Here is a 20,131-nt window from a genome sequence, read left to right as displayed (position 1 = left end):
CTTTATGTACTGCGCCACCTAGCCGCCCCTCTAGTGTTTTTTTTTAAATAGTAATGGATGTTGTATTTTTTCAAAGACTTTTACAGCATCTATTGAGATAATCACATGATTTCTGTTGGCTTTGCTATTGATATGTTCAATTATGCTGAGTGTTTTCCTAATATTGAATCATCCCTGCCTACCCAGTATAAATCCTATTTGATTATGGTATATTATCCTAGTAACATTTAGAGTTTTCTTGGCAGAGATACTAGAAAAGTTTGCCATTTCCTTCTCCAGTTCATTTGATGGGTGAGGAAATTGAGGCAAACAGGGTCAAGTGATTTGCCCTGGGTTACACAGATAGGAAGTTTCTGAGGCTGCAGTTGAACTCAAAAGGACTGTGGTGTGCAATTCTTGCAGTGAACCACCTCCCTGCACAGGCGAAGACTACACACAAACAAAAGTTGAAAGGAGATTGGGGAGAAAGCTGCCTGTCACTCCTAAGTTAGCCCAAGTAGCTCATGGGAAAGGAAGAGTTGGTTGGCCTGGAAACCTTTTTTAATGGAGCCTCTGAGAACATACACACACAGACACACACACACATACACATACACACACACACACACACACACACACACAACTGTGAGCTCTTTGAGAGCTGGGATTTGGTGTTTCCTTGTTTTTCTAGTTGTGTTTTTGTTGATTATCCCAGTGCTTGCCATAGTCTTGCTCACTGACTTCTACCCACATACATACTCATATATGTGAACACACACACATGCACATGAGAACATCAAATAAATATCTAAGCTTGTAGGAAAACCCCATAGGCTCTGAATTCAGCAAATGATTAGTGACAGCATACCATGGACACTTTAGACAGCCTGGCAATGATTTGAAACCCAGCTGGATGGCTTCCATCGACTCACAGTGTTAAGAAGGAATGTGGAAATGATTCATTAGTGTTGTTTTGAGTCGTTTATATGAACAGCTTCTAAGCAAATCCTGGGTTGACCTAAACAGCCCCAGTCCTCAAGTGAAAGAGAAACATATCATAAACAGTCCCCCCCCCACCCCTCATGAAATTTCAAACCAGAAGTCCTGGCTCAGTGGGTTCCTCATTACAGATTTGACCTTGAGAGAGACACTACCTCTCTAAGCTTCATCTGGTTGCCTCTTGGCTAAAGTGAGGGGGTTGGATAACCCGACATCAACATAGGAGTTCCCTTCAAGCTCTAAAAATGTTTTGATCTCATGATCCTATAAACATTTTTTTTCCATGCTCGGAACTTAAAACACAAATAAATGTCTTTGGGGGTTTTGGGAACCAGGAAGTGGCAGAGACCATAAATTGTCCATGGGAAAATCTAAATAATTAACATAAAAACCATTGAATATTGACCTCTTTCTTGGTCTTCAAAGCCAAACCTGGTAAAGTTTGGCAGGCAGATTGAAAAAATAGTTGTTATAATGTTAGTGACTTTCTCAAATATTGTGGTTTTAGGTTGAGTTGAATCGGTATAAAAATTCAGATATCTTTACTTGAAAATTTCATATAAAAGATGCCTAAAGATGAATTGGAAGGTATTGATGCCAACTTGAGTCCATGAAGCTGGTTAGAAGATTTTGAATTTCTTTTCTGAAAAAGTTGCCTCCCAAATTCACACTTTCTATGAAATTTGACACCAGTGTCATTCCAATGAGGATGTGTAGATATGAATCACAGGAAACCATGGTCTCTAGAAAAGAGCAATGGGGAGGGGAATAGTTGTAGGTGTGATTTGGTATTCAGAGACTTTGTTCTAGTGGATTCTCTTTTGCTTTCCAAGTGTGATCATAACTCCAGATCAGGAAGGGACTGTAAGCAATCATTGAGCTCAACCCCCTTCTTTTTTACAGATGGGGAAACTGAGGCACAGAAAGGTTAAGTGACTTGTCCATGGTCACATAAAGAGTATTTTCTGAGGCAGACTCATATTGTCCATATTCAGCCCTCCATCCACTAGGCTACCCTGTCTTTCAAGTTGATGATTTCCATAGGGGGAAAAAAAGTAGAGTAGGAGAACATTTGTGTTCAAGAGTGTGATTTGAAAGCAGTCCCAAAAGAATTGTCAGAATGTTTTCAGGTGGTCAGATGCATCTTTGGCACAGTGGAAAGTGTTCTGAATTGGGAGTCCAGTGTTCAAGTCCCAGTACTTTTAATTGCTAGCTGTTGAACAATGTAACAGCCCATCCCTCTGGTACGTTGTCTTCTCTGCTCAGGTCCAGTATGCTCAAAAGAATTTACCATGTTCATGGCCAACTTCCAAAGATCTTTGGGAAGGGAAGATAAGAATTAGGAGCTCACAGTTAGTTCATAGGCCAGTGTGAAGAGAGGGACTTAGTGACTGAAACTGAAGCTGCCAAAGGGATGTATGTATATATGCTTATTTGTGGAGGGCTCTGAAAGGATCTCTTCAGAGGCTATCTAGTCTTAATCTTTAATTTTATCAATGAGGAAACCAAGTTCTACAGCGAGGAAATTGTCTCAAGTCCTATTGGATCTAGGTCAGCTTCCTATTACCCCACAGGACCTCCTCCTGAGTAGTGACCCCAACATTAAAGTTGGGGAGGTTTACTCTAGATGGAGATTGGGAAGGTTAGCAGCTGGGAACTTCTGGATTATGTATGTAACTCAAAACAGCCCATGAGCCTGGAGCCAGCTGGGAGAGTGAATTCAAGCTTTTCCAAATTATATTTGTCAGCATTTGTTTCTGTCTGTGACCACTTGTATTTCCTAAAACTTTGAAACATAATTCTTAAGGTTCTTCCTGTCAAAGAGGATCCCAATTGATAGATGCCTTTTCCAGTGCCAGAATCGTTACTCATGTTAACGAGGTAAAGTGGGGGTCAGATTCTTCTAATCTTATAAATCCCAGAAAAGGAAATCCAACCGTGTACCAGCAGGTTATTTAATTCAATTTATTTCCTCTTCCTAGGACCCAAGGTTCAATGCAGAAGTGGATCAAATCACAGGCTACAAGACCCAGAGTATTCTCTGTATGCCCATCAAGAACCATCGGGATGAGGTAAGCTCATTGTGCTATCTGGCACCGACATGTTTACTGATGGCTTCCTGAAGCATAGGGTATTTTTTCTTTGTCAAAATAGAGGAAAGTAACTACTAAGCAGGAACACTGTGAGTCTTCTTTGTAATCAGTGTTTCTTTTTTTTTTAGGTTTCTTTTTGCAAGGCAAATGGGGTTAAGTGTCTTGCCCAAGGACACACAGCTAGGTAATTAGTAAGTGTCTGAGACCGGATTTGAACCCAGGTACTCCTGACTCCAAGGCCGGGGCTTTATCTACTACGCCACCTAGCCACCCCTATTTTGTTTCTTTATTCTTGGTTCTGTTAGTTATATTTCTATGGACTTCTCTGACTTCTCAAGTGGTTTCAGTAGATTTAATATGAAAAGGAAAATAGATCAGGTAGATTGTTTTTTCCCCCAAAGGTTGGAATTGTCACTAATTTTAGGCAGGCATTTGTGCTATGTGAGGGATGGTGTGGATACATGAGAGACTGAGGCAGAAAGACAGAAAAAGAATGGAATCGGGTAGGTCGAGCATAGTTATCATCTCCATCCAACAAACATTTAGCCATCACTAGATAAGTACTTAAAGGTTTTTGTAGCCTGGCCATTTTAGTACAGATGGGGAAACCAAGTGACTTAATGATGTGGCAGAGCCTCAATTTTAAATAAGTTCTTTGACTCTAAAATAAATGTCGTTTTCAACTATTCCATTATTGCATAATTCAAGATGGGCCACTTTTTTAAAAAACTTTTAATTTGACCCAAAGTGATGGTGCCTAGGTGATTTCATAGGTGCAGGTGGCAAGGTCAACCACTATCTTGAAATCATTATTTAGCCCTGTCTGATGCCTGGTTTTCTGCTGTTCACTAGCTAAATTCTCTAAGCCTATCCTTCTTGTGTTTTCATGGTAATGGGTCATGAAAAAAAGAAAGAAGATTCTTTGTCTAACCTTTTCTCGAAAAGGGAGATCTAGTTGAGTGGTTGCTGTGTATTAATCCAACTTCTGTCATTCCATCATCATAGCAGGGTAGTAATTAGAACTTTGAATTTGAAGTTGGAGTCTTAGTCATCCTCATGACTGACTATATGACCTTGGACAAGTCATTTTCCTTCCCTGGCCTCCAATTTTTTCATCCCTAAAATGACGGGACTGAGCCAAACAACTTCTTAGGTACTATCTTGTATCAACATTCAACAATCCTGTCATAACATGGAATGAGGACAGAATCAGTCAATTTAGCCCATACTAACTTATCATCTGTGGCAGAAACAAGTTTTAAATCTCTCTAGGTCCTTCAAGTCAGAGTTGTACTATAGAAATTGTGTTGGTTTGAAAGTCAGAGAGCCTGGGTTCAAGCCCAGGCTTTTATTCACTACATATATATATATATATATATATATATATATATATATATATATGTATATGTATATGTCATGTACCAGTCACTTTTTTTAGTTGTTTTCTTTTGCAAATGGGGTTAAGTGGCTTGCCCAAGGCCACACACCTAGGTAATTATTAAGTGTCTCAGGCCAGATTTGAACTCAGGTACTCCTGACTCCAGGGCCAGTGCCCTATCCACTGTGCCACCTAGCCACCCCTGCCAGTCACTTTCTCTGGGCCTCAATTATGGTATTTAGTCATTTTCAGTTGGTTGCTTTGCCATTTCCTTCTCCAGTTCATCTGACATATGAGCAAACTGAAACAAACCAATGAAGTGAATTGTCCTCCTCTTGAGGCTTAATTGGAACTCAGGTCTTCCTGACTCTTGTATTGGCACTTTATCCACTGCAGCTTCCCTTAGCCTTATTTAACACAATTGTAAAATGAAAGGGTTGGATTAGATCACCTCTGAGATTTCTTCCAACTCTAAATCTATGATACTCTGGTCCTAAATATCTTAATGAAAGTCATGTTCTCTCCAGAGGAGAGCCATCTGGTCACTGTACAAAGTTACTTCTTCAAGTTTTTCCATTGTTTACTAAGCCAAGCAGTCCAAACCATATCTCAGAGGGACCTAAAAAATCAAGAGAAACAGAATTTTCTGGATGTAACATTAAAGGAAGTTCTGAGCTTCAAAATTACCAACAGATGCAACTTGTTTGCTCTATTTTTATTAAAAAATTTTGTTTTGCTTTTTAATTCACAACCGTCTATTTGCTGTCCTACTTCCTTCTCCTGTGTATGTGTGTGTTTGTGTGTGTGTGTTGAGAGAGAGAAAGAGAGAAAGAGAGAGAGAGAGAGAGAGAGAGAGAGAGAGAGAGAGAGAGAGAGAGAGAGAGAGAGAATATAGTTAAACACAAGAAATTCCTTCATTGGCCATGTCCCATATCTCATTCAGCCTCCTGAATGCATCACCTTATAATGTGATTGTTATTATATAAATTGTTCTCCTGGTTCTGTTCATTCTCTTTGCATCAATTCATTTAAATCTATGCAAATTTCTCTGAAAACCATCCCTTTTAACATTTCTTATAACAAACTAACATTTCATTCAATTAATATATCATTACTTGGTCTGCCCTTTTCCAGCTAATGGGCAGGTGCTACCTCGGTGTCCAGATCTTTGCCATTCAGAAGGAGTTGCCATTTTTGTACATATGGAATCTTTCTTCTGTTCTTTGATCTCTTTGAATATGGACCAAATTATGGTGTTACTGCTAACCTAGAGGACATGCACAGTTAGAGACTTGGGTGGATCATAGTTCCAAATTGCTTCTCTCAGGAATTTTGTCTACTTAGTTGTGAGAATATCTAGTGCCTCCTGTGAGTGGATGTTGTGATCCAGTGTCTGACAGACAGCAGAGATTTTCCAGGATCATAGGGATTCAGTTTGCTTTGTCTTCCAATCAAACTAATAACAATAACAGTAATAATAAAGATCAGCTATTAAAAAGTCTTCAGCTGCTTATGTTTTTTCTCCAACATACCATGACTTCCTTTGATTTCTTAAAATTTGCTTTGAGAATAGGTGAAATCTTTCCCCTGGTGTTATTTCTCTCCAGGAAGGAAAGAAAGAATGAAGAAAAGAGGAAGGGAGGGAGGGAGGAAAAAAAGGAAGTAAGGAAGGAGGAAAGGGAAGGAGAAAGGAAGGATTTACTACATTTACTACAATACTTAACCTTGTGCTGGACACAACCCTTAGTTGGAAACACAAAGCAAGATGACCCTTCAACCCAGAGCTTACATTCTAATAGGGGAAGACTATGCCTATCTGGGAGGGGATGGTCGAGGAGAGAAGGTTTGGTCTTGAAAGGGACTGGGGAGGGTATTGGGCTTTCATGCAAGTCATTTAAGATGTCTTTTCTGGCCAGGGAAGTGATGATTTGATTACTGCTCTCAGAGTAAGAGGGGGGAATATATTGTTCGAGGAATGGGTAAAAGAGGGAGGTTAGTTAGTTTGAAATGAAGATGGCAATAAAATAGGATGATGGAGACCTGGACACCTTTGTGACCCCCCACATGAGTTGCTTAGAACCCAAGGGTTCAAGCAAACAGACCATTCTATCAAAATACATTCAAATACCCCACTTTCTCCCCACAAAAAAATGGTTCCCAAGGTGACAAAAAGAATAAAAAGGAGGGGAAAATAGATAAATGCTGCTCTCAAAGAGGGGATCCTAGAAGCTCCCACCAAAGTCAGAAAAGCTATTTTTATACTCTTACTGCCCAAAGGAATACTCACAGCAGGGTCCTAGACCAATGCATTTGGGGACCAAATTAACCCCAACTGGTCTGAATCATAGCTTCCTTCAAGGATCTCACCTAGTGGTATAAGAATGAGAAGAGAACTCATACCTCTCCAGTTTCCCCAGTCTCCTGACTCATAACAGGTGGGGGGGGGGTCCAGATAATTCAGATTAGTGAGCTGTCACCACTCATGTGTGTGTGTGTGTGTGTGTGTGTGTGTGTATGTGTGTGTGTGTGTGTGGGCCCCGGGTAGGAGCTGGAGCTCCAAGTCAGCAACTGGAGGTGGGAGAAGTGCTATGGCAAGGAGGTGACAAAATGAATGAATAAATGAACAAATCTGTATTAAGTATTCATTATGTCCCCAGTCCTGTGCTCAGTTCTGAGAATACAATTACCTCCCCCAATAGAGTTTACATTTCTAATGAAGAAATTGGTACTCATAAGACAGTGGTACCCAGGAAGAGGCACTTGCTCCAAGCCCCCACGCCCATTCAGGAACACTGGCAAAGTTGGTTGGATCCTGTCATGGTTTCAAACTGGAGGAGGAGAGAGCTGTGTAAACAGTGCAAGAGGCCCAAGGGATAAAAGGAAATTATTCAGGGATGACTTTTGTTCATCCTAGCTTTTGCATGATACCCATATGGAAGCATTTAAAACTTGGTTGCCTTGACCCACTATTTAAGAGCAGGATAAAGACAAAGGGTAGCCAGGTGCATATTAAAAAAAACTCAATAATTACAACATTTCCCCCTCTTAACAGTATTTAATTTTTTTTCAATTACATGTAAAGATAGTTTTCCATATTCACTTTTGTAAGATTTCGAGTTCCCAATTTTTTTCTTTCTCCCTCCAAGAGTGAAATGGGTTTCTTCGAGAAGCATTGAATCTTCACACACCAGAGATCTTTTAACACAGGCTAAACAAATGACTGTTTCCTCTGTGGAATCATTTGTAAGGGTTTCCTCTTCTTGAATGGATTGGATCAGATGATCCCCAACTCTGAGATTCCATAAATCTTCATTTTGAATTAAACCCAATGATTGATTTCTTCCAGAACTCAGTTATAGGGCTAATTTCTTCTTTGCAAAGTTGGGTTAACTATTTCTCTTGCCAGATTAGATTCAGATTTTGAGAGAGAAATGCCAGAATTTTCCATTCTCTCCCTCTAGATTTAGGTGATCTATTTTTGAAATGCTGCTTACCCTAAAGTATTACTTAATTTGTGAAAATGTCAGAGATGAAGACTTGAGTGTTTTTTAAAATTATTTTTCTTCATTGTGATTCTTCAGCAGTAATTCCGAAGACAAATTTGTTCTTCTTTGGGGCCCTGTCCTTGTCCCTCAAAGCAAGGCAAGCTTGTATAATCCTATTTGGAGAGGAGGGGTTTTGGAGGAACAATGGATGCTCTGTGAACATTCCTCACCGCACAGACTTGGACACCCGGCCAGAGGCCAGGATGAGTGAAAACACCTGTTTTCTGTTGGCTAGATGGAAAGAACAGTCATTACCGAGAAACTCAGTGTTGCTCTGTAGCCGGATAGGAAAGCAATTGTCCACTTCCATACACTCCTTATTGGCTTTTTATGGGGGGTGGGAGGGCCCAGAAGGGAGAATAGGCCTTAAACACTTGAATTCCTATGAACTCTTTGATCTCCCTTGGTGTAGCATAACTCCAAAAAGACAAATATCAACCCATCCATGTCTGTCCATAGGGTCCAACCTTTGTTTTGGGGTTCCTATAGGATCATATATTTAAAACTGAAAGGGACCTTAAAGGTCATCAAGTGAAATCCTTTCATTTTATAAATGCGAAAACTGAGGCCTACTTGGACTGGGTGACTCAACTCAATTTGTTCAGTTGAAGTGTCTGAGACCAGATGGGAGTTCAGGTCTCCCTTATTCTAAATTAAGACTCTATCCTTACTAGCTGTGTGATTCTGGACAAGTCATTTCAGTGCTGCCTGCCTCAGTTTCCTCAATTATAAAATAGGGTTTATTCATAGAATGTAACTCTGAGATCATATTTGTAAAGCACAGTCTGGTGCTGGGCTTGATGCTTTCTCCTTTTGTCCCTCTAAACAACTTCTCTTTTTGTGGAGGCTTTTTCCCTTGATGTGTTCACTTTGGGAGGAGATTGATGCAGCAGTCCAACCTTCTTTAAGCATATTACTCCTGTTTATTGTTGTTGTTGGATGAGTTTTAGTCTTGTCTGACTCTTCATGACCCCATTTGGGAATTTCTTAGCACAGACACTGGAATGATTGCAATTTCTTTCTCCAGCACATTTGACAGATGAGGAAGCTGAGGTAAACAGAGTTAAGTTGCTTGCCCAGGATGAGATTTCCTGACTCCAGGTCCAGAGCTTGCTTTATCCCAGTTGCTCTGGGTATAGCTTTCAAGGCTTAACAGATGGGCAAGATCATCCTCCCAAGAACAAGATAGGGGTAGGTGTGCCTAGCTGGCAGTTCACAGGAGAAGATCTGGAGGGTTTAGTGGACCCCTAACTCAACTTGAGTTGTGTTGATACAGCAATCCAAAGAGCCAATGTGATGTTAAACAAAGTCAGGAAAAATAGCCTGGTCAGGACCAGGAAAAGAGGGCCCTATTTAATTCTGCCTTTTGGAAAGACTTTAATAAACTGGTAGGAGAATAATCAGAATTGAAATTATTCTGTTGATTTAAACCATAAGAGTTTGAACTAGAAGAAAACCCAGAAGCCCTCTCCTCTAACTCCCTCATTTTATAATGACAGCTGAGTCTGTTAGACAGCTTGGTGGCAGGGCCAATAGAGGAAGACCTGAGTTCAACTTCTGTTTCACATTTGTATGTGACTCTGGACAAGTCACTTCATTTTCTCCCAACCTCAAAGTCCTTATCTATTAAATGGAGAATTACTAGTATTTATCCGGGAAAGTTGTGAGGATTCATTGATCTTAAATTGTTTTTTGTATATATATATATATATTGTTCATATGTAAATGTGCATATATGTGTATTATACAAATATGAATGTGTTTATTTATATACAGAAATATATATGTATATATGCAATATTATCTATCTATTGTTCTTATTCTTGCTATTGTAATTATTTAAGTAAATTGCCTTGAGTAAATGGCAAAGATATAAACCCAGGTCTTTTCACTCCAAATTAAACCCTCACAGAATCCCAGAGTTAAAAGAAATCTCAGAGATCATTTAGTTGACTCAAAACTAGCTCTCTCTGAAGCTTGAAGAAAAAGGAGATGATCAGACCAGAGAAGAGATTTAGGAGAATCATGATGGCTGTCCCCATATAGTTGAAGGACTCTGGGAAGAGGAGTTGGCATTGTCCTGATGGGTCTGCAAATTGATATGAGCAGTTATACTAATAATTAGCCATCTTAGTGATGTGTCTAGTATTTAAAGATTTCTAAGGAATGACTGGCTCTATTTTTTCAATTAATCTTTATAAGAACCTGAGGAGTGGACTTATTATCCCCATTTTGCAGATGAGGAATCTGAGGTTCAGAGAGGTTTAGTAAATTGTTTAAGGAGGAGAAAAAAACAGTATCAGCTGTGAGTCAGGCACTTTACAGACAGTTCATCTGAACCTCATACCACAACCCTATGAGGTAGGGGCTGTTATGATCCCTGGTATAGTTGGGGAAACTGAGGCAGGCAGCGATGGAGAGACTTACCCCAGGTCATCCAAATAGGGAGCATCTCTAAGTCCAACAGTTATACTTAGGTCTTATATTTCCTTTCATGATGATGAGTCTAGAGAGACTTCTTTGTATGATGGAATCCCTTTATTAACTGGAGGCTTTCACTGGCCAGGTCTGGAGGGACAGTGGAAGGTCTAGCTGATGGCTACCTTGTTGTAGGAACCTGTGCTGTCATATGACTACGTTAGTGTTACAGTGGGAACTTGTGGACTAGTTCATAGTGAATTTCAGCACAAAAATGGATCAGCCCATGCAAAAATGGGTTTTCTCCCTACTTAGACACTGGCCATATGCAAGTGGTCTCAGAGTTACCTGAGTCTGGCCTTGGGCAAGGGGTCAGAGGAGTCAGATGGGTTGGCTTTGAGTTCCGGCTCTGCCACCTTTCACTCTCTTTGTGCCTAAGGAGGACTGTTCCAACTCTTAATCTGTGTTCTGATTTACAACTGGCATCTCCTCTGTAGGCTTTGGTACATATACTTTGATATAAACACTGTTGAAGCACTAGCTGGGAGCCAGGGACTGTGCTGTGTGCTATACAAATTATGATCTCAACTTATCTTCACAATCAGTTTGGGCTATTATCCTCATTTTACAAATGAAAAACTGAGGCAGGTAGAGGTTACATGACTTGTTCAGGGTCACAAAGCTCATAAACTTCTGAGACTACATTAGAATTCAGGTCTTTCTGATCTCTGGATCAGGAATCTGTCCACTGCAGTACTTAAACAAAAACAACCTCTTGTTTTTCTTTTTTTAACCCAATGGAGCAGGGTGTTAGAGGTTGAGAATAAGGATAAGTCAAGAAAAAGAAAGAAAGAGGGAAGAAAAGGAAAGAGGAAGGAAGGAAGGAAGGAAGGAAGGAAGGAAGGAAGGGAGGGAGGGAGGGAGGGAGGGAGGGAGGGAGGGAAGGAGGAAGGAAGAAAGAAAAAAGAAAAACAAAAGTAAAGTCTGTGTAATACTCAAGGCAAACAAATTCCCACACTGACTGTTTCTGAAAATGTGTCTTCCTTCCTTCACCTCTCCTTTGAGAAGAAGGTAACATACACACACTTCATCATCACAACTTTGGAACTGTAGTTGCTCATGATCCCCCTCTTTTTAAAGACTGAAGTCCTATCCCCTATTTTCCTTGTAATGCTGCTCATTCTGTACTGAGTTGGTGCCACACAGAATGTTTTAAAAGGCCAAATTACAGTAAAACTGCTCCAGGGCCTAAGAACCTTTGATCATCCTCATAGTATTATTCTCCTAACAGTCATAATTTTGCAGTCATTTCAAATGAAAATGTTCTAAGTAAACAGTCATTTATTTTGCAGGAGATTGAATAGAAAACATGCATGCTGTAAATCCCACAGGGTGGGTGATCTCAGGTCATCGAAATGTTATTTTTAAAACCTGGAAAGCAAAAGCCATTCACCGGAATGTGCCATTCTAATTGTGCGGCCTTCTCTCCCTACCCTCAATATTTCTTCTTTGGTCCCCAGGTTCTCTTTATTCCCATATAGGCTATTTTCTCTTAAGACAGACATCCTGTTTCCTGTCTGTGGCCCCCAGGTTATGGATCTCTGCTGATTGTCCACCAGTAGATCAATCTTCCTCCATCTCGCAGGATTCTCCAGCCTTCTCTTCCCTAAGGGTTAAGCTCCTACGATAGCTATACTCCAGGCATTGTTTTTAGCTCTGGGTTAAAAAGCAAGGGAAATGGCAACCCATTTCTCTCTGTAGACAAGTCTGTATAGACAAGCTAAGGCACTAAATGAAGAGGATTTGAGAAAGACTTCCTGTCCAAATGACATTTTAGTTGGAACTTGAAGGAGGCCAGGAGGCAGAAATGAGGAAGGAGAATTTGAAAATTAAGAGACAACCAGTGGAAATACCCAGGCAGGAGTTGGAGCATCTTGTATGAGAAATCAGAGGCCAGTGTTACAGGATTGCAGAAGATGGGGGGTGGTGGGGATGGAAGGAGGAAGGTGGAAGGTGGAAGAAGACTGAAAAGATAGAAAGGGAAAAGAATGATGGACAGTGGTCTAGAGAAAAGAAGGAGCATGAGATCTCAGAATTTTAGCATCTTAGAGACCATCTAATCCAAGCCATACATGGGCCTTTTCCCATCTTGCTTACCCTCCCTCTTTCTCAAAGACCAATGACATGAGTGAAGACATTGTCCTTGGGAAGGGAGAGGAAGGCATTTCTTCTGGGACCAAAGGTAAGGAGGAATTAGTGAAGGAAAATACAAAGACAATCTGGGCATGTTTCTTTGGGGAGGTTTTCCATCTCTTCCATAAAGTAAGAAGTAGTCATCTGCTGAGAATGGGGGTTAGGGGAAAGATTTAGGAGAAAGGGAAACATCAAATAAAAAATTATGGAAATAGATAATGGCATCAATAAAGAGCATGAATTTGTAGTGGGCCAGGCTTTGGGAATTTCAATGTAGAAATCATCCAACCTAGTCACGTACTTTTACAGATGAGGAATCTGAGACCTAGACAATTAAAAGTGACTTGCCCAAAATCACAAACAGATGTAAGTAAGGTTAGGATACCAATCTATATCCTTTGATTTGGTTTCCTCTTTTCTTTGGGAAATCAACAAAATCCTAAGCTAAAAATAATTAAGAAATACAACTCTTTAGTAAAATATGTAGAATGCATTTCAAAGGCAGATGTGTAAGATTTCAGGTTATCTATTTGTTTGAGATCATTTTCTTTTGTTCTTAGTTTAAATTCTAAATTAATAAACATTTTCTTTCCTCCCATCCTCTAAGAAATGTTCACTAACAAAACAAATCCTTACATTAGTCATGTTCAAAGACATATGTCTCTTCATTTCAGATCCATCCCCCCTTAGGAGATGGGGGAGGCAGGTGTTATCATGACTCCTCTGGCATGGTAGATCCTTGTCATATTCTTCTGACTTTCAAAGTTTTCAAAGTTGTCTTGTCAATGTTGTGCACTCTTTTTGAAGGTGTGTTGACCTGAACTGGTTATCTCTGAGTCCCTAAGCATGTCAGTATATTCCTATTCCTAGAAAATGAACTATTCAGATCTAGGTTAACCATGTGGTCAGTGTTGGATTTATTTAGTAGCATTTGCAATTACAGGTACATTCTGAATCTGTTCCTGGATGGTGAGAATCTCAATCAATAAACAATTATTGAATACCTATAGTTTACAAAGTGAAAATATAGCTCTCCTTCCAGGATGGAAGAAAGAGAGGAAGGGAGAAAGGAAGGAAGGAAGGGAGGGAGGGAGGGAGTAAAGAATTTATTAGACACTATAGAGGGCTTTACATACATGATCTCATTTGTGCCTTACAAACAATGCTGGAAGATAGGTATTATTATCCCCATATTACAGGTGAGAACTCTGAAGCATACAGAGAGGTTCAGTGACTGGCTCCAGTTGGTCCATGTCTCAGGTTACAAATAAGTCTTTCCACAGTAATCTGAGGAGAGACTCCATTAACAACTAGGGAGATGAGGAAAAAGTCTTCTCTTGATGTTGGCCCCTGAGTGGAGCTGAGCTGTGAGATGATGTGTCGTACTGTGGGTGGATGGTGAACTGGAAGTCAGGTAGGAGGCCTCACTAGGTAACTTGGCTTGTCTTACTCAATTTTCTCTTTTGGAAAATAGTAATGATCATATCTTAATAATATCTCCTTGAGGCCAGGGACTGTATTTTTTCTTTCCTAAATCCCCAGTAGTCAACACAGTGTCTGACATATATAATAAATGAATGCTTATTGACCCTCTGACTGATATTTATTGCCTGTTGCATCTTCTTCATAGGGGTGTTGTGAAGTTTCAGTGAGATCCTATAGAAAGGGCTTGGCATATTTCAAAACAGTATTAATCTAAATTAAAGGCAGTATGGTATAGTACATAGATACACAGCCTTTGAAACAGAATGACCAGGTGCCTCATTTGCCACATCCTTACCTTGTGGAACCCTGGACTGGTCCCTGGACTGACCAAGGAAGCTCTCTTGTAGAAGTTCAGTGATGGTGCCAAAGCACATTGGTAGAGGGGGTCTCTTCATCTAGGAATTCTGGATACCCATGACATCATAGGCCCATTTATATTATCTTTATTACTAGCAATAGTGAGGAGAAAGTGAGAAAGGGGGTCATCTCGGGTAAGGAAAGGCTTGGTGTGAAAGCTCACTTTTCAATAGCAAATAAGCCAGTTAAGAATGACCATTGAAAAAGATGGAAGGGAGGAATGAAAAATTATTAGGGGAAAAGCAGATTGGAGCCAAACTGAAGGCCTCTTAAGTGCCACAGAGAGGAGATATTTGTATTTTTATCTGAAAGCAATAGCGTGTTGTTGAAGATGTTTGAGTAGTAGAATGACATTAGGAAGATTTATTTGAAAGCTGTTAGAGGACAGCAGAGAGAGAGAGAGAGAGAGAGAGAGAGAGAGAGAGAGAGAGAGAGAGAGAGAGAGAAACCAAGATGGAAAGAGGGAAAGACAGACTGAAACAGAAATGAGAGAATTTGATAGGGACAAAGAAATAAAGACAGAGACATTAGCAAGGCCAATGAAAAGGTCATTCCTAGTCCAGCATAGTGATATTAAGACTCCTACTAGGATGGCTGGCTTGGCCTTCTGAGTGGTAAGAAGGGACTGGACAGGGAGAAGTTCAAAAGATAAAATTGCTAAGACTTGGTAATCAATTTGCTGTGGTGGCTGATGGAGAACAAAGAGTCAAAAATGACCTGAATAACAAACTGGATTTTGATGCCCTCAACAGAAATAGGAGAGTGTAGAGAAGCTTAAAAGTAGGGTTGTTTAGAGGGAGGGGAGTGATTTCATTTTGGACATGGTGACTTTGGTTAAGGCATCTTTGGAACATCCAGATGGAGATCCAGGGGTGAACTGGAAAAAACTGATTGTTAGCTATTCAGGGTGAGCATTTTGCAGCTCAAAAATCAGCAAATGCTTCAGACCTGATTTATTGTTCTGTTGATTGTATAAAAGCGATGAAGAAAAGGTTAATAATGTAGATTAAATTTAAAAGTATGCAGAGAGGAAAATGCGAAGCATTATGTTTCTGTATTTTCAGAACTGTTGTTCAGTTATTTCAATTATGTTCAACCCTGCATGACCCCATTTGTATTCTTATTGGCAGAGATGCTGGAGTGGTTTATCATTTCTTCAGCTCATTTTACAGATGAAGAACTTGAGTCAAATAGAAATAAAATGACTTGACCAGGGTCATAGAGTAAGTCTCTGAGAGTAAATTTGAACATGGGTCTTCCTGGCTCCAGGCCTGCCACTCTATCCACTGTGTCACGTACCTTCCCCCCCTTTTTTTTTCAGAGAGTTAATTATTAAAACATTTACCAGCATGCCCCTATGAGTCTCATATTTGTTTTCCTACTTACAAGTTCACAGCTGATTCAATCCACTCTAACCCCAGGATCTTTGTCAAACACACAACTCTCTGGCCTAGGTCAGGAGACTCTGACCTTGGACAGAGCTCAAGTGAGGGAAGTTAGGGGACACGTGTGAGTGATATTGATGAGTAGAGTGTATGGACAATTGAGTCCTTCTCTCCCTGCATCTCTGCCCTTAGTCTCTCCACTCATTCCTGGGTGTAGAGAATCTAGTGGTTGAAGTGAAATATCTTTAGCTATCTGGGGCAGTGGAGGGGGGTGAGGATGACTCACTGCAGCCAGCTGTGATGAGGACCAGCTGCAGCATACTATGCCCATCAGCAAGTAACCTGGCATGAGAATGCCTCATGTGCCTGCCTAAAAATGCCAAACCCCAATGGGAGAGTGAGTCATGAGGACTGAAGAAGGAGGCAAAACCTATCTTCTCTATGTCACATACACACACAAAAGCACACACACATCTGTGCATCCAGTTGTTTGCCTTTTTGGTCAACAGGGAGTGGAAGACACACCTTCTGTGGCAAATGACAAGTATCCAGTTTGGCCAAAGAGTGATGGATTTTGGCATCTGACATGATAGTGTGGACATCACATTGGTAGAACTTTAGCTTCTTAGTGTCAAGGATGAGTTATCCTGTTTTCTAAATTAACTTTTTAACCTCAATGAAGAGGATGAAGAATGGGCCTAAGAGCCTGGGAGATCTGGGTTCAAATCCTCTTGGATGTTTTCTGGCTAACCTGTGGATTCTCTAGACTACTTTCTGAGACTGTAAAAGTTTCAGAGAAGGTGCCAGTCCACACCAGTAGAGAGAATTTCCTCATCTGAATGAAATCACAAATCAAGTTCCTATTTCTGTTCCTACTATTACTACAACTGTCAGTCTTTTTGCAAAGCACTTTATAGATATGATCTCATTTTATTTGCACAATAACCCTTTACAGTAAGTTTCATTAATTTTATTATCCTCATTTTACAGCTGAGGAAATTGAGGCTGAGATAATGTGACTCGCCTAGGGTCACATAGCTCTAGTAAGTACTCAAGACCAGATTTGAATTCAAGTCTTCCTGATTCCAGGTTTAGTGATTTATCTACCATTCTACTCTATTATTATGGACCAGTGCAAGAGAGACAGACTTACACAGGGAAGAATTGTGGTGTCTTTCCTAGTTGAGATCATAAGTTCTGTCTAGAATACTCACTATATGAAATCCCTACATTCTTGCATCCCATGGTATCTCCTGCTTAGCTAGCCCTACAGTGGTGCTTAATAAATATAGTTTGATTGATTGATCAGACTTCCCAAGTCCTAAGACAATGAAGTAGTGGCATATGGCAGTCTGTGTCCCCAATAAATGATGAAGCTAGCAATGAAATGAAGGGAGAGGAAAGTAGAGAGAAATAAAGTCAGAAAATTGTGGTATCCATTGGAAAAAAATCTGACTTTATTTGTTGTGTTCTACTTTTGCCCTTTCTCTAGGTTCATGTTCTTTCTTTTATCAAAATATTAATTTTCCCTTATTTATCAGATGATAAAGACCTGAACTATGATTGAGTTATTGTGAGCAGAGAAATGTTGTGGAGGCAGAAATGGAAAGATTTGGCAATTGATATATATTTACATGTTTATATATTAAGAGAGAGAATATATATCCACGCATGCAAAAATACATAAATTATATGTGTATATGTGTTTACACAGATATAGATAGATAGAGAGAGAGACATAAATATTTTGAATAAGTGAAAATGAGGAGTCAAAGATGGCACCAAAGCTGAAAACATAGGATAATGGTGCCTCAATGGTGTTAGGCAAGTTCTGAAATGACTGGTTTTGGTGGTAGAAGATGATAGAGTAGAAAATAATGAATTCTGTTTTGGATGTGTTGGGTTTGAGATGGCTCTGGGACATCCAGTGTGAATGTTCCAATAGGCAATTGGCAATTTGGGAACTAAAGCTCAGGGGTAGACAAGTGGATAGATATATATGGAAACCATTGGTAAACTTATGAAAACTGAATCCACAGGAACAAATTATGAGCAGACAAAGGTACAGTGATATGGTTCTTCTAGTCCCTGCATTATTTTACCCCATTTGACAGAATCATCAAATACCCTAGTGTTTCCACCTTTTCCATGGATGATCTAATAATAGCCCAAACACACCTTAGCATTAAATAACCATCCATCCTATGGAAGGCTTAGAGGAAAATGTGGATGAGAATAGCACAGGGTTAGAAGACAAGAGATTAAAAGGAAGTGGGAAAAATACATAGAAGAACTATATAAAAAAAATTATCACTGAAAACCATGGTTATTGATCTAAAGCCAGACATCCTGGAGAATGAAGTCAAGTGGACCTTAGGAAGCATTGCTAGCAATAGACTAGTGGAGGTGATGGAATTCCAACTGAGCTATTTAAAATCCTAAAAAAGTGTTGCACTCAATATTCTAGCAAATTTGAAAACACAACAGTGGTCACAGGATTAGAAAAGATGAGTTTATATCCCAATACTAAAGAGGGTCAATGTTAAGGAATATTTAAATTAGGAAACAAATATGCTTATTTCACATGCTAACAAGGGTATGTTTAAGATTCTGCAAACTAGGCTTGGAGAATACCAAAAGAACAGACTGACTTTTGAAGAGATAGAAGAACTAGAAACAAAATTGTCATTGTTCAACTAGAAACAAAATTGTCATTGTTCACTGGAAAATGGGGAAAGCAAGGAAGTTTCAGATAAACATCTTTTTATTGTCTACACCATAAAATCTGACACTACTTCCATTTCTTCTCCTATTTGACAAGAAATGATGAGACCATTTGACAAGATCTATGTTTTTTAATGTTAAACTTTGACTTCATGGAGCTCAACAAAATGGGGTGAGTCCTCAAAGAGTTGGAAGGTACTATATTATGAATCCTGAGGAATTTGTTTGTGGGTCATGAAGCAACAGTTATAACTGAACATGATCCAACTGATTGCTTTAAGATTAGAAAAGGATTATGACAAGGTTGTATAGGGTCACCTTATTGATTTACTTATATACAAAGTAGATCATGTGAAATGCCAGTCCACACAAATGCAAAATCAGAATTAAGGTTGTTGGTAGAAATATCAACAATCACTGATATGTCAATGATACCACTCTGATGTCAAGAAAGTGAAGAAAAATTATGAAGCCTTTTAATAAAGGTGAAAGGGAAGAGTGTAAAATTGGCTCGCAGTTTAACATAAAAAAAACAAAGATCTTGGCAACTGGTCCCATCATTTTCTGTCAAATAGAAGAAAAAATGGAAGTAGTGTCAGATTTTATGTTCTTCATCTCAAATATCATTGCACAGTAATTGCAACCATGAAATTAAAAGATTCTTGCTTCCTGGAATGGCACATTTGAATGGCTTACTTAAAAACTGAGATAACACCTTGCTGACAAAGGTCTGTATGGTCAGAGCTAAGGTTTTTCCATTGGTAATATATGGCTCTAAGATTTGGACTTGGATAAAGTTGAGCATTGCAGAATCACCTTTTTTTAAATATTGGTGCTGGAGAAGACTTTTGAGAGCTCCTTGGAGAGCAAGGAAATCAAATCAGTCAATACTTTAAGAAATTAGTTCAGGTTATTCACTTGAAGGTCAACTACTAAAGCTGAAACTTAAGTACTTTGACCACATAATGAGAAGATGGGATTCATGATATTGGGAATGATTGAAGGCAAGAGAAAAAGGAAACAGTAAAAGATGAGATGGATAGATAATGTCATGGAAACTATGAATATGAATTTGGACAAACCAGGAGACAATGAAGTATAGAAGGACCTGGTGTACTGGGGTCCATGGGGTCACAAAAAGTTGAACACAACCAAACTACTAAATAACAATAATAGAATGCAACAGGAGTTGCTGTGTATATTAGTGGAAATTGTCCATATGGCCCTTTCACAATCTCCAAGGATCAGATTTCTGGTCCATTTGGGAGGAAGTCACAACTCATTTTCCTCCATTGTAAGTAACATAGAAGTGGAGGCAGTAGGAATCATAGAATACAAGAGAGCCGCAGTGGGAATCAATATGGCAAGTAAGTCAACGATCTCGACAATTGGGTATCAGACTAGACTGCCTTTCTTGGTATCCCTAGTTTTAGCAATAGTGAGTACTGAATAAATTCTTCTCACTTTGCCTAAATTTGAAGTACAGAGTGCCTTGTAATCAGAAGAGACCAGTAAACATGAAGCTATGTGGTGGGAGTCAGAGATTCTTAAGCTCTTGACTTGCCAAAGTTTCTG

General features: G+C 39.5%; 1 protein-coding gene across 6 annotated transcripts in view; it reads left to right on the top strand.

Moving 5' to 3' along the window:
- PDE5A (phosphodiesterase 5A) overlaps window positions 1-20,131 on the top strand; it is a 181,075-nt gene that overhangs the window by 44,335 nt on the left and 116,609 nt on the right. For all 6 annotated transcript variants that reach the window (XM_074228323.1, XM_074228322.1, XM_074228327.1 and 3 more), the window contains exon 3: window positions 2,961-3,050. In XM_074228323.1, the coding sequence (XP_074084424.1) occupies window positions 2,961-3,050 (90 nt within the window). The remainder of the gene's footprint in view (window positions 1-2,960; window positions 3,051-20,131) is intronic.

The sequence above is a fragment of the Macrotis lagotis genome, chromosome 3, assembly GCF_037893015.1.
Source record: "Macrotis lagotis isolate mMagLag1 chromosome 3, bilby.v1.9.chrom.fasta, whole genome shotgun sequence".
Taxonomy (NCBI): Eukaryota; Metazoa; Chordata; class Mammalia; order Peramelemorphia; family Peramelidae; genus Macrotis; species Macrotis lagotis.
This window is presented reverse-complemented; position numbering and strand designations above follow the sequence as displayed.